At 39.2% G+C, this 14,120-nt stretch overlaps 1 protein-coding gene across 2 annotated transcripts in view; it reads left to right on the top strand.

Moving 5' to 3' along the window:
• LOC140242026 (lateral signaling target protein 2 homolog) overlaps positions 1–14,120 on the top strand; it is a 43,005-nt gene that overhangs the window by 11,936 nt on the left and 16,949 nt on the right. Inside the window, exons 1-4 of one of the 2 annotated variants that reach the window (XM_072321771.1) lie at positions 1,123–1,247; positions 9,018–9,142; positions 10,138–10,287; positions 11,718–11,860. In XM_072321771.1, coding sequence (XP_072177872.1) covers positions 1,172–1,247; positions 9,018–9,142; positions 10,138–10,287; positions 11,718–11,860 — 494 coding nt within the window. In that variant the 5' untranslated portion in view covers positions 1,123–1,171. Of the gene's footprint in view, positions 1–1,122; positions 1,248–9,017; positions 9,143–10,137; positions 10,288–11,717; positions 11,861–14,120 lie in introns of those variants that run through there. The other variant, XM_072321770.1, reaches the window with a different exon arrangement.

Genomic DNA, 14,120 nt, shown 5'->3' with positions numbered 1-14,120 from the left:
TACAAGTATCCATGTGTAAAATGATACCACTAGTCCACATTCCTAGCTTGAATTAATGCTGGATTGATATGTGGTCAAAAGAAAATGTTTGATCTTGACCGTTGGCCTTTTCACCACTCTCACTCCATTCAAAGATATTTTAAGTTCTGTCCTTTCCTATAATAGTACAAGTGGACATTTCTCGCTAGAAACATTTATTAACCTTGGATTTGGCCCAAAATCTGACATATACAACCATGCAAAATGCATACAATGTATGTGTACTTTATACATTGTGTCAAGTACAAATCATGAAAAATTCAGGAATTTTTTTTTTTTTTTTAAATCTGAAGAGTAAAGAATGAATGGACAAACAAAACTCTCGGGGCTATGAAAGGGATTAAAAAAAAAGCAACTTGTAGTTTTTGATCAGCTTTAAATTAAGCTTTACATACATGTAAGTAGAATTTCAATATAACATGTAATAAAATATACTCTATTTATATTACAGAGGCTGGAGGTTTACTCAAACCCTCCACACAATAGAAATTTGACAATTACCATTTTAACCGATCTTTTTCACAACTGCAAACTTACACAGTCATGTTTAATAGTAAGGCTCTGTCATGAACCTCTCCGTGATTTCCATACAAGATACAGGTGTGAGTGAGAAAATACCTACAGTGATCACATGATAAATCTCTTTGACTTCTGTCATCTACAGTATTGCACTCTTTGCCACATGCTTTGACATCATGAGGTACACACACGTGTAACAAGTGTTTACATAGTCCCTATTATGCACAAAGACTGGTCTAAATTTGATTGCATTCAGAGTACTTTTCCATGAAAAGATTGGACTCCTGTCCAAACTTTGGGGGTGGTGTAGAAAATTGCTGGGTCTTGAAAAAACAGGGAGAGTAACCGCAGACACTCTACCAAAAAGTGAAAAAACAAAAAACAGAAAAGAGCAAAGCAAGACAAACAAGAAGAGTTTGAAATCGGAAGCAATAAACTACTCAGCTTCCATTTGGCAAAGCTGGATTGCTGGGAATGTGAGTGAAATGGAAGGCCCTTGTCAGGAAATAACTCTCTCTCTTGCTAGCAAACTTTGATCATGGCACCAGTGCGTGAACATACAGGAGGACCACAACCAGGGGCTGAAGAAAAATTACTGGGGAAGTATTTTAGCATGCAAGACAGCACTCTTATTGCAGGTCACCAAGAAGATACAATACTACCTGGGATAATTCTTCTGAATGTGATTAGTGAGATCGCTTTTGTTTTTGTTTTTTCTTATTCACAAAGTAGTTAGAAATTCTGGTGGCCATGTTTTGAAATAGATGATTGTACAGTCAAACCTGTCTATAGCGGCCACACAAGGGAGACGAAAAAAAAAGTGGCTGTTGTAGACAGATGGCCACTATAGACAGGTTCTTTATCATGCTTTTTCACTCAGAGGGAATTGTTTTTGGTGGTCGCATATGGCAGGTGGTCGCTAAAGACAGGTTTAACTGTATAAGCCCCACATACAGTGTAGTACAACTATAACAAATATTACACTGATTGCAGGCACTTCTTGGTGAAATCAGTTGTTTTTTTTTTTTTTGGGGGGGGGGTTTCAGAGAAAATACACTGTACATGAGCATACCATTGATAGTGGTAATCTGGGGTAATCAATGCCTTTCCTTTGCTTACCCAGGAGAATCCAGATTGGTGTCAAAATGTGATGTTGATTTATATAAAATTATAGAGATAGGAATGCTTGTGTGCAAGATGTTATATGCATTGCAAAAGAATGATTTTTTTTTTCTAATGATATCCTACTGTAAATATGATAATAATCATCATTATGAATAGTACTGTTATTATTCACCATCCTTATGAGAAGCAGCGTTGTCCTCATTCATATGTTGTCAGGGCTTTTTTGAAATTGGTATTACAAAAATCTTACCAACCCTTCAGGGAACTTGAAGGTTACACTGATACCTAAATAGTGTACACATGTATATTAGCACCAACATCAGCAGTTATTATTAGTGTCTTTATTGTCATTAAATGAATGCAGTCTTCGTCACAAAGTTTAACCTCCATTGGCCCGAATTCACGAAGGTGGTACAAACAAAACCATGGTCTAAACCATGGACAAAAACCATGGAGCGCCAAGTGTCAAACAGAATATTTCGTTACGAAATTGGTCATTTCGTCGACAAAATGACTGTTTCGTTAACGAAATTATCATTTTGTGGGCGAAATGTTCATTTAGTTACAAAATGTTGTCATTTCTTTACAAAATAATCATTTCATCGATGAAATGACTGATTTCGTAGCGAAATATCGCATGCGACACTTGGCATTCCATGGTTTCATTTGTACCACCTTCGTGAATTCGGGCCCAAATGTTTGAATGGCCCCATGTCCCATCAAACGCTGTATTACCTAGATGTAATACAAAGAGAGAGAAAAAAAAAGTGTTTTTCAAGAAGTGAATTTTAATCAAATTTCTCTTTGGACTATGTCAGGACCTCAAGGAAGAGGAATGAACAAAATTGTCTTGAACAAAACTATGTGATTGCCCGCTGACAGCTATCACAGGTCGTAGTCAATGAAAGTGAGGAGAGACTGTGAGAAAGGTCTGGGGTAGATGTCAAAGAATCTGGTGATAGCTTGCCCAGCTAGCAGCCAGTCAATCAGGCAGGACGTACCATAGGAAGGAGGTCCAGGCTTCCTGGAAGGATTTGGACTACGTGACTGATCCAGCAGACACTCGCTGTGGCAGTGAATTGCCCTGTCAGGAAGAGGGACACCAAGCTTGCTCAGAAAGATTGTCCCTGTCCAGTTAGTCAGGTCAGACTGGTCCAGTGGGCGTGATGGTCAGGCCCCCTCCAGCCAGATCCAGGGGTCTAGTCCAGCTGTCTGAATCCTCAGGAGGCCCATCTGGTCCAGAAATAAGCCAGACTGGTTTCACCTCCTTTAAACCTGTGACTACCACCTTTTCCATGATACAATCACTTGACTTTGATCTAACACTGATTTACAGATAGTAGTTGCCAGTGTTACTGACATCGTATGAAGCAGCTTCTGTATTTTACATGTTTCTTTTTATGGCACAAAGTTAGTAGAGTGTTATGTATAAACCAGTGTGACATAGTTGGTTGAACAACAAAATTAGTCTCTGTAAGCAACAACAAATTTCATGGCAAAGAAGTGTTGCAGTCTTCTCTCACAGTCCTTCTAAATTTGTGCCAAGTTTAAAGGCATCTTCAATGGTACATCATGTGTCATAGATTATATGTCATTTTGTGAATTGTACCAAACACATTCAATATGACCGGTCACCCCCACCCCCCTTAGAATCATTTTCATGACAGCAATACAGAAATGTCTGGATTTTTACTCCATGATATACTGTATCCCCAGCCTGTGAAGGAGAACTCAGGAGGACACAGAAGTAATCAGTCTCGATCTTCATATAATGATCCATTGAGGGTGCATTCAGGAGATACGGTTTCCATGGTGATGATTGAGTCATGGTTCATCAATCTTTCTGGAGATCTGGCTGTTTCATGGCGATAAGGAGACCATGAAGGACAGGAAAAAAGTTGAGCTGTCTACCATTTGGTTCTGTTGACCTGTCCAGAAGAGTCATATAGAGCAAAGGACTAGTTCTCAGAGATTCCAACTGTTTTTCTTTTTTTTTAAAGTATTTTGTACTGTCATTGTTGTTGTTGGGGGTTTTTTTGCCAAAAATACCCCAGGTTTCATGAAAAATAGTGTTTTCCAAATGATACTATCGGTACACATGTCTATTGCAGGAAGATGAAAATACTGCGTTTCCTCCAAAATATCTGTTTTTTCAGCTCTCAAAATACAGTGCTATTTATTACTACCTATAATTTGTAGTTCTTGTCATGAATAACACTTCATTAGAAAAAATTCCATATTTACAGTGTACTTGGACAACAGAAGTTGTCTAAGGTACAGCTGTAGTTACCTTGACATTACCCCAACAAACCTTTCATTAGAACACAATTGTGGTAAAGATTCCTTTGATACGCTTAACCCGCATGCACGACATTGCAGGTCAGAGAATGTTTGATATGCCAGGCGCCGATCACGTGCATGGATTGTAACCACTGCTCTTTATGTAGTTGAGATCAGTGATTGTAACCACGTTTTGTTTACTAACATGATTTGCGTACCTAGATGTTCGCAAATTAGAACAATAGGCGGCGGTGGGCGGTGGGCAGGGTAGTCGCATAAGTGGACACACCCCCTTTGTGGAAGCCTACCTGGAGAATGTTTTAGGTATGACTCTATTAAGATACCCCTTGCTCTCTCTTCTGCGGTTTTATTGCCAGAGGCGAGGATTTTGTTCTCCAGATGTTGTCCTGACTTTGAGCGTGTTTCTACTGAGTGACAAAAATTCGAGGTGATGCCAGGCAATGCGAGGTGATTCGTGGTGATACGTGGTGATGCGTGGTGACACCTCAAATTTTTCCTCAGTAGAAACAGATCGGGTAGTGGCCGATGCGCGGTGATGCGAGGTGCTCCGTTGTCCATCTTTTGAGGTGGTCGATGCGTGGTGATGCGATGGACGATTCTCAGTAGAAACACACCGGGTAGTGAAATTTACGGTGTACCGGAAGTCTGGAATTCTTGGGAGCTTTCGCCCGTGCTTTTCAAATCGGTTCACTCCGACACTTGTGTACACAGTGACCATATCTCACATAGTTTCACACGCATCAGTACCAACTCCTACTATACATGAGGTGGTATGGTACATTGTGAATTAGCGTGCATTCATCGTCTGTTGTTTGCGTGCCCAACAGCTTATCATATTATATACTCTGATTTTTACACTGAGTTCATTTTCCCATAATATTGTATCGTCTCGAAGTTGTAGATTCCCTAATTCGTTTTCGCTGGAATACTAACATTAGTATGTCGGAGCCCCGGGAGAGCATTAATTGGACCCTCGACTTGCAACGATTCCTAATAACCAAGTGGCAGGAAATGAGGGGCATTTTGGACGGAAAGACTAAACGAAATTTAGTGGCCTACCACAAAATGGCTGAGGCAGCGCGACCTGATCTGTGACCTGAAAATATGTGACTTCCGGATTTACGGCATTTAGCACGTCACATTGCATTGCCACATATTCTATCGCTCAGTAGAAACAGCTCGAATGGTTGTAAAATACGAGGTGATGTGGGAGACAAAATTCGCGGTGAAGCGAGGTGCTCTAAGTAGAAACATGCTCATTGTCTGGTTTAAGGTCTGTTAAAAACAGGGCTTTAGGCTAATGATAGCAATTGATGGCTATTCTTTTATTATCTGCATCGTTGATGTAAGTGTATGACATGTTAACAAGATGTATTGTGTGTTTTACTTCATTCTAAGTACCAGTACCGTGTTTTTCGCTGATAGAGACTGAAGTGCAGTTTTATACATTTCATTGAATAATTTAACTTCCTCTATCATGTATAACTTGTGGTGAATAGCACCCTCAATACTGTAAAAGTGGCTTCTTTCGCATACAGATACATTGCACTTTCGCGGTTTCCATCACTGCCGTGTGTTTAAATTCGTGGTCGGTAAAATCTGTGAATTCACAGTCGGCAAAAACTGTTTTATTTTGCACATGAAAACCCATAAAACTATAATCCAGTTATTCTTCTTTTTTTTTTTTTTCGTCATAGAAATTGGAAATAAATGCAGGCTTTGAAATCCCGTCTCTCGAGTACTTTATAACGTGCTTGTATCTACATTGATTGCGCGGTATCGCTTTGTGTGTGTTGACCATCAATACACTCAATGCGCGGAATCTTCGTGTGTGCATGTACACGTATGCAAGAGCATTGTAACAAGCGGCGAGTCCGAAACCTTTCCTTGCGTGGTTAATTTCGCGCGACTTTTCAAAACACTTTCATGTGATGTTAAATTCGCAGTTCAACCTCAAAGCTCAAAAAACGCGAAAAATAAAACCACTGTGAAAGAAACCACTTTTACAGTATATTGCTAATAATTGTTTTATGGGATACTACGTTGTAGTTAACCACTATTAGTATGGTACATGTATGTCGTGCTGATACACGACAGTTTAATCGTGACAGGTGGGGGGGGGTACAGCATAAAGAGACATACTTTGCTTATCTTGGAAGAGGTCCAGTGAGAAAGTTGTGACTGTTTGGAATAGGAAAAGACACAGAGGTGTTTGTGATGAGATAAGATTGGATGGAAATTGCAGAATGAGCGCAACTCGATTTTGACAGGATGTGCCGTCACCCTTGCAGACAGTGTGGAGCTGAGATTAGGAATCAAATCGAAACCTCAGTTTGCTGAATGCGGGGGGGGGGGGGGGGGGGGTAGTCATCTTCATCCTCCTATTGAAATCACAGACTTTCACCAATGATGTCATTTGTAGCAGTTGTTGGAATTTTTTTACATATTGATGTGTTTGTTGAGTGCAGGCCAAAAACAGTGTTGTAAAGCTTTTAAGAGTATTGAATCAGTCTACTCAGAAACTATTCACCATAATGAAATTGCAGTGCACGTGATATGCATCACTTGAGGTGAATATTTTTTTCAGCTTGAAAAAGCGTGTACGGGGTATGATTCGAGAATTTAAAATCAGGAATTACATGTACAGTATCTCTAGCACCTTCTGTTACATACTGGGTGCTTGGTAAGCTGTGACTTTCATTTGGGTAGCTGATTTCTTTCTGTCATTCATCCTTCATACAAATATTTTGTAGTGCCTGTAATATATAGAAAAAAAATGCCCCCCCCCCCATCCGATCTCCATTTTTCCTGTTAATCCATGAATGCAAAATCAACAGGAGATTGTAAATCTTTGTGCAATTACACCCACTAGTCATTTTCATGTTCTGCCCCCATTTTGAATCCAGGGGTGAAGACTCTTGATTTTAGAGTGATTGCATTTGCAGTACCTGGAACAGTTAGAGAGCTAGCTACATTGTCATTACAGTGCAATTGGTGTTACTGCCTTGTGGGCATGTGTTCATTTTCATCTTTGCGAGAAGTGCTGTTTTCTAGCTGCTGATTGTGATGCCGCCACACTGGGAACTCGCAGGGCTGCACTCTTTTTTGCCCACCTGATCACATTGTCGTCCCATCCCTCATGCTATTCTCTATTATTTGCTCTAACAGTCAGGTGCTTCCACTACACAGTTTTCTTTTTCTCATTCTCCATTTGCAGTGTCAGTGTGTGATATAAAGGCCCAATAGGAGCAGCTATGAATGAAAATAATCCTCCTTTACTCAGAAATCGTGACAACTGAGCTCTGTCTCTTAATAAAAGACATGCATAATATGACTGTGTGTGGGTGTATGATTTTTCCTTTTTATTTCCTTTGGTAGAGAACAACAAAGCAAGTAAACACCAACAAAGTGCTCAACCAAATCAAGGACAGTAAAAAGTGTGAAGTGATTGCGACTCTGACATTTGGTGCAGCAACGAAGTGTACAGAGTATATTTTGATAATTTATTGAATGATTACTATTTATCAGTGCTCGTTGAGAGTGTGTACTTCTGTGGATGTTTGTGTGTGTGTGTGTTTCTCTCTCTCTCCCTGTCTGCCTCTTTGCATGTTTGCTTTGCCAGTGATTGTTAAGTGATAGAAAGATGGTTTTTGAAACTTTTTTTTAAAATGTGAATTGTCTTTCTTCTTCTTGGAGCAAAGACCAACCTTGAAACATTGTAATATAATATGGTATGTCTTCTAATTGATCATCATTGGCACAGTGGTTTACACTAGAGTGTGTGTAAATACCTAACATATTGAAGGTTTCATACATTGCATGTATTGAGGAATTGGTCCATATGACATGTATCAAGCATATGAACAAGACATCAAATGCAGAAACTAGGAATTGTCAGGGTCAGTACCTACAACCTTGGCAATCATGTTGCTGCTACAGACCCTTGATCTGATTCATCATGCACAATTGTATAGTGTAAGATTATTTTTTGCTTGGACAAGGGAGGTTGGACTCAGAAAATCATTGTTATCTGGTTGCCGGACTATTGAAAGTATGATCTCAGAGCTGCTACTTCTCCCTAGTTTCACAGGAAGCCATAATGCACCATTTGACCGGTAATTCTGAAAAACTTCGTACATAATAAACAAAAGTTTATTGGTGATAAACTAGGTTTTACAGAATTATTGGGCGAAGGGTGCGCCATAAGAGGCTCCATGAAAATTTGACTTCCCTCTCTCCACGTACTGACATGAGAATGTAAAAGTCTCTTTGATTTTCGCACAGGCAACGTTGGTGCCAGTTGAGATGCATTGTGTAACACAAGTATCTCTCTGATTGTTCTTTTGAATCTTTGTGGATTTGATGATGGTTCAAATGTTCTGCAGCAACACCTAGATCAGAAGCCATGCTGCAAACTGTATACCCTTTTCAGTGCTTACTGTACTTTACTGTACTTTTACTTTCCTGGGACAATGGTGCAGGACAGGGCCTGTTCATCGATCGGTGCTATTAAAGTTATCTTTTGCTTCTTTCCTTACATTAAAGTTATTATACTAGTATCTCAAAGTGATATTACCCTAAAAATTATGAAATATATACATGGCAGGGAAGGATGTAAGTTGCTGGAGACCAAGAACCTAATGTCACAGGTAATTATTCATCGTCAAATGCAACAACCCTCCAGTGCTCGTCTAGCCTTTTCTTTAAAGTGCTCACAGAACATGCTGAGACCACGGGCCCGTTTTGTCAAAAGATATAATCGATTATAAATTTCCTTACCACACAGGCTGCCATAGACTTACCATAGAAATCAACTATAAAACAGGGCCCATGTCTTCTGGAAGAAATTTCCACATATCAACCACTCTGTTAGAAAAAAAAAGTACTTCCTCACACTCAATCCAGGTGCTTGCCCCAAGAGACTTGTTTGGAAGAACAAGTGATTACTTTGGATGTACTTTTCCATGATGATCGTGTTATATGCTAAAAGTTTATTTTTTTCCCCCCTATTCTTCTTCTGGTTGTTGCACCAGCAATCATAGAGCAGCTCCTGAATGAAGCCATTCCTGAGCACCGAGCAAGCCGAGACTTCAGGGCAAAGTTTCCTGATGACGTGCTTCAAGACAGCCTTGCCGGACAGCTTTGGTTTGGTGCAGAAGTAAGATTTCACTCCAAAACAAGCCAGCAATTCTTGAAAGTCTGTTAAACAGAAATACATGTATCTGAAAACTCATATGAGCAAGTCAGTCTGAGTAAAGAGAATTTTTTTTTATGCCTCTGCCACAAAATGTCGCTAGAGGCATTATTTTTTTGTTCATCTAAAATGAAGTCATACCATCAAAGCATTCATTTTACAGATATGACACCTGGAGGCCAAGAGGTACACTGTATTTTGTCAGTATCTGATCCTAGATCACTATATTTCGAAAAGAAAAAAGAAAAAAATGTAGCGAGAAAAATATATTTATAGAAGTTTGTGAATGCCTGAAGGCTGTTTATGGTCCTTGGCTACCAGACAAGCAGAATTAAACATTCCACAGTCTGTAAATGTGTTTGTTGCATGTATACTTTCAGTTGACATTTTGTGGATTGGTTCTCATTTTGTGGATTGGTTGACAAAAGGCCAAGAATTCATTGATCTGAGATTTAATATTATTGTAAAGAGAAACCAGCTCAATGGGTGTAGTGTATCTCTCATGTATGGTTGTTTCTGTGTTCAGAGTTGCTCATAAAGTTGTTTCAAATGATAATTAGATGCTTGTTGGAGTTTCATGATATGACAGTGCACTACAGTGCACTTGTTATAAGGAACACAGTTATGAAGAAATTTGGGTTACAGTGAAGTACAAATTTAGGCCCCAATATTATCCGCTCTGTATCTTTCTCTTTTTGTGTTTTGTTTATTTGTTCTTTTATAACTAAATTTTGATATAATGAAAAAAAAAATCTGCCTGTTTCAAGGACATTGTTATAATGGGAGTCAACTGTTTTATCAAGTTTTTAAACTAAAGTAAAAAGTTTCTGTGAAACATGGAATGTTGAAAATTTAGTGATGGTCAAAAGCAGCACATCAGTTTTTACTGTACACTCTCCTGGTGTGTGATGGATTGCTTAATAAGCTCATTGAAATCCACTCCTTGCCTTTCCCTACAGTGTCTGGCAGCAGGTTCCACTATCATGAATCGAGAGATCGAGAGTGCTGCACTCCGTCCTCTGGCACGCTGTCTGACCAGAAGTCTGGACACGCTACGGACAATTCTCCGAGAGCAGAGCTACAAAAACATCAGCACGTACCCTCCCAAGGTGACTTCACATGTGCCCAGTGGCTCTATTCAAAGCGGAATATTGTGTCAAACCATTCTTCAAATGACATTGTACCAGCATACATTAATATTCCGGTTTTCATTAGCTTGTCAAATTTCCAGTGCTTGCTTACCCTACTTGCCCATTGTGGAATCTTAGGCTTCTGTGCAATCTCTTGGGAAGAGAAAAAAAAAATGGTATAAGTCAAATTTTCTAGACAGACTGACTGCAAATGTCTGGAGTTATATTTAATAACCTTTCACAATATAGTTATGTATCGATTCATAACTTAGAATAAGTCATTAAGATTCTGATTTTCATCTGCAGATTCTTTTATAATTTTGTGTGTGTGTGTGCAAAGGGGAGGAGGAAATGCTAGCCGTAAAATGCTCTCATATGAGTGGGATGATGGCTACTATCCTGAAACTTTGAAGTATACTTTGCTGATTACTTTGTGTCAGTCACTGTGACAATTGCAGAGTCATTTATTTTCTGTGTGTTATACCAGCCAATACAGACAGAGCCAAGCTGGTTTGAATTCATAGCACGTGGGTTGCTTGAAGTGCTGTGTACTTCATGCCAGTTGATATTCCCGTGAGCCATTTTTGAAGATCATGAATTCTCTGCTCCTTGAAGTAATGATATGTCTCAAGGAAGGTCATAGTGATAAAGATATGTTTTGAGATAGCAAAATCAGGAGTGAATCATGGGCAAACCTCAAACATGATGTAATAGTTACCTTGAAATGTCTAGCATTTTGCTATTCCATATAATGTGGTAGCCTGTTTACCTTCTCCTTTACTTTGTTGAAACTTTATTTTAGATGTTTATGAGATATCTTTGGGAGAAGATATGCTCACTAATTGTATAGGTCAATCTTTAGGTGTATAACAGAAAACAAGAATCCTATTGAGCAAAAAATCTGGTGAATTCCGAGAGCGCCTCCTTCAGTTCTTTATGTGCCACATTGTCACACCTGGCTCAGTCGATGGCTTGCCAACTTCGCATATTTCACTCAACCACGCACAAACCAGTCATATATGCCACAGTACACTGAAAGCATCATGCAATTCAATTCAATTCCTCATACGTATTTACATCAAGGCAAAGCTTGCTATTTTCTCCACAACTTTACTGAACTGCATTTCTAGCATAAGCACCTCTGTAAGAAATATATGGCTCAGAAACCCCCCCCCAAAAAAAAAAAAAACAACAACAAACAAACACAAAACAGAATGTTTTCCAAAAGTGCTCATAATGCATTGTGGTCTCAGAATAATGTGGCACACAGGGGGTTTACACTGGCACCCAGGAGGCTTACACCTTGGCACATGGGGGTTTACACATTGACACACAAGGCGTTTACACTGTGGCACACAACAAGTTAATGAAAGTGGTCTGATCCTTTGTCTTTCTCCATCGCTGCCCAGGTCAAAGATGCCCTGAAGAAGTTTGACCATGTCTTTGCGGAGTTCGAGCTGAGCTACGTCAGCGCCATGGTGCCCGTCAAGTTGGCACACGAGTACGACACGATGCAGGATGTCATCGTCCTGTTTTGTGAAACCATCAATAGGTGAGATCAGACAGCACCATCGCTCTGTTTCCTCTTCTACCATACTAGAAGTGCAGAGAACGTGAGTGAACAAAGTTCAGCATCATGGTCTCCAGTCTCAGAAATTGCGGCAGTAACATAGCTTTTTTGCCAAACGAAGGCGCAAGTATTTGTTTCAGAATTTTGTTGGTTATGAAGTAAAAAAAAATTGCCAAGTCTAAAATATTGCTCTCTTGAATGACTAGCAGCCCTTCTGTGTATAGTTCGTCCGAAGCTCACAAATAGATGCACTTTTCTGTAGCATTAATTTGGAAAGTTCTAATTTTGATGCAAATTTTGCATTTGCTTTTCTTTTCTGAAGAATTGACTAAATGGCCCCCCATACCTTTCCTTTTTTTTTTTCTGAAACAAAACAAAACTGAACTGAACTGAATGACTTTCTAGACAGTCATTAATAATCAATGCTGTTTCCTTCTGTGATATGAACACATATATAAAGTCCAGATATAGATGTCGGTAGATGAAAATAAAGGGAATCAAGATAAATCTGTCATACACACGACTTCGAATGTTGGGAATATGATATGTATTTCATTCATAAAAAGCTGCGCTGAAATGTGGCGTAAACCAGAACTATTGTCAGCACGTAACAAGACCCATAGCAATGAATGAACCATGTGTGGTTTGATGAGAATCTCTGCTGCTCTATATGGAAGTCGCCTACTTATTGCTTGGCCATTACGCAGATTCCGCATACATACAAGAGTTCGTGGAATCCCGGAGTATATTCTAACTTGGGGATTTTATGGATCAGCATTACCTTGATTGTGCAGGAAGCTGAGGATAAGTTTGACTTGTTATTAAAATGATAAAGTCACCAAATATGGATATTCTGGTTTTGGTGTCATCAAAAGCTGCGGACTCTTATGATTGATCCCTCTAAACTTGTAGGAACCTGCCCCAGAGATGGCAAGAAAGCCAGTCACTAGATAATCGCGGTGTGAAGAAAATCAGTTTTAAATTTTATGTGCAGCGTAGAGTCTACGAAAATGCATGTCTAAATGTGTAGGCCAATTCAGCACTCTGTTGTAACATGCTTCAGGAAAATGTTACTATTCAAAACAGTCTGACACTGTAAGATCTTGATACTGGGTAATAAAGATATCAAAAATTAGATTTTACAATATCAAAATTATCTCCTTTTTTTCTTCTTTTTCAGGCAAATCACCATGTTATGCAGTTATTGTAGCTTTAATGTCTGATTTTATAACCGTAATTGAGATGACGGGTCACAACTAGATACAGCTGTTTTATAAAGGACATTGCACCCAAACTTCCATTTTTATGGCCAATTTCTAAGAAATCACATGATTTCACTGCACATGTACGTGCAAATTGTACCATTTCTCCTGTTTTCATTTGCTGTTGTTAAGGTTTGAGATAGAAAAGGCTGTGTAGTTAGATATTGCTATTTTGCTAGTCCGTATCTCTGTGGTACCGCATGTATCTGTTTTTTTTTTTTAACTTTCTTTTGATAGGCAGCTTGTAGGCTGAAATAACAAGTCCTCCAAAACTTGATTTGCGGTCAGTTTGCATGATAGTGGTTGCCATTAGCTGACTAATTGGGTCGAGGAGGAGAGTGGATTGATTTGTTTTTCTCCGATTCTGTGCCATGTGACATATGATATGGGAGGCAGTCAAAGTAGTGACTAGCACCGTTCATTTCCATGTGTGACTGTACCAGGTCAGGCTGTATCGCGTTGTCCTTGGCCAGAATCTAAACCAGAAATGTGGTAGGATGGGTTATTGACCCACGTACCAATCAACAAGGTCTGCATGGTGTAGACTATTCTTGCACTCTCTTTGTTTCTCTCTCTCTGTACCAGACGCCAGGGAGAAAATTGATTCCAAATAGTTCCACCATATGTAGCATCTACAGTCAATATGCACAGGGTAGACTTCCGGAGCATATGTCATTCACATTTTCTTGCTCGTGCCACAAGTTATTATTCACTGAACGTTTCCTGTCATGATGAAGTTGCGTGCAACAAATAAAATTAGAGCAAACTTTTTGCAATACAAAGTCACCCAGTTGTGAATATGATGTCACAGGAAGCTCCAAAGATATCAAATTTAAATTTAACAGGCAATCATTGATTGTTGTTCAAAATAGACCAAGCAAGAAGTGATGTGATGTTTTCCATTTCATGTGTGCTACATGATAAGTATGGATTTGTTGTTTCTTTCTTTCTTATTGTGTTAGGCAGATATTTTGGAAATA

This window comes from Diadema setosum, chromosome 18 (assembly GCF_964275005.1).
Source record: "Diadema setosum chromosome 18, eeDiaSeto1, whole genome shotgun sequence".
NCBI classification, from domain to species: Eukaryota; Metazoa; Echinodermata; class Echinoidea; order Diadematoida; family Diadematidae; genus Diadema; species Diadema setosum.
The sequence above is the reverse complement of the archived record's forward strand: the minus strand, read 5'-3'. Positions and strand labels throughout refer to the sequence as shown.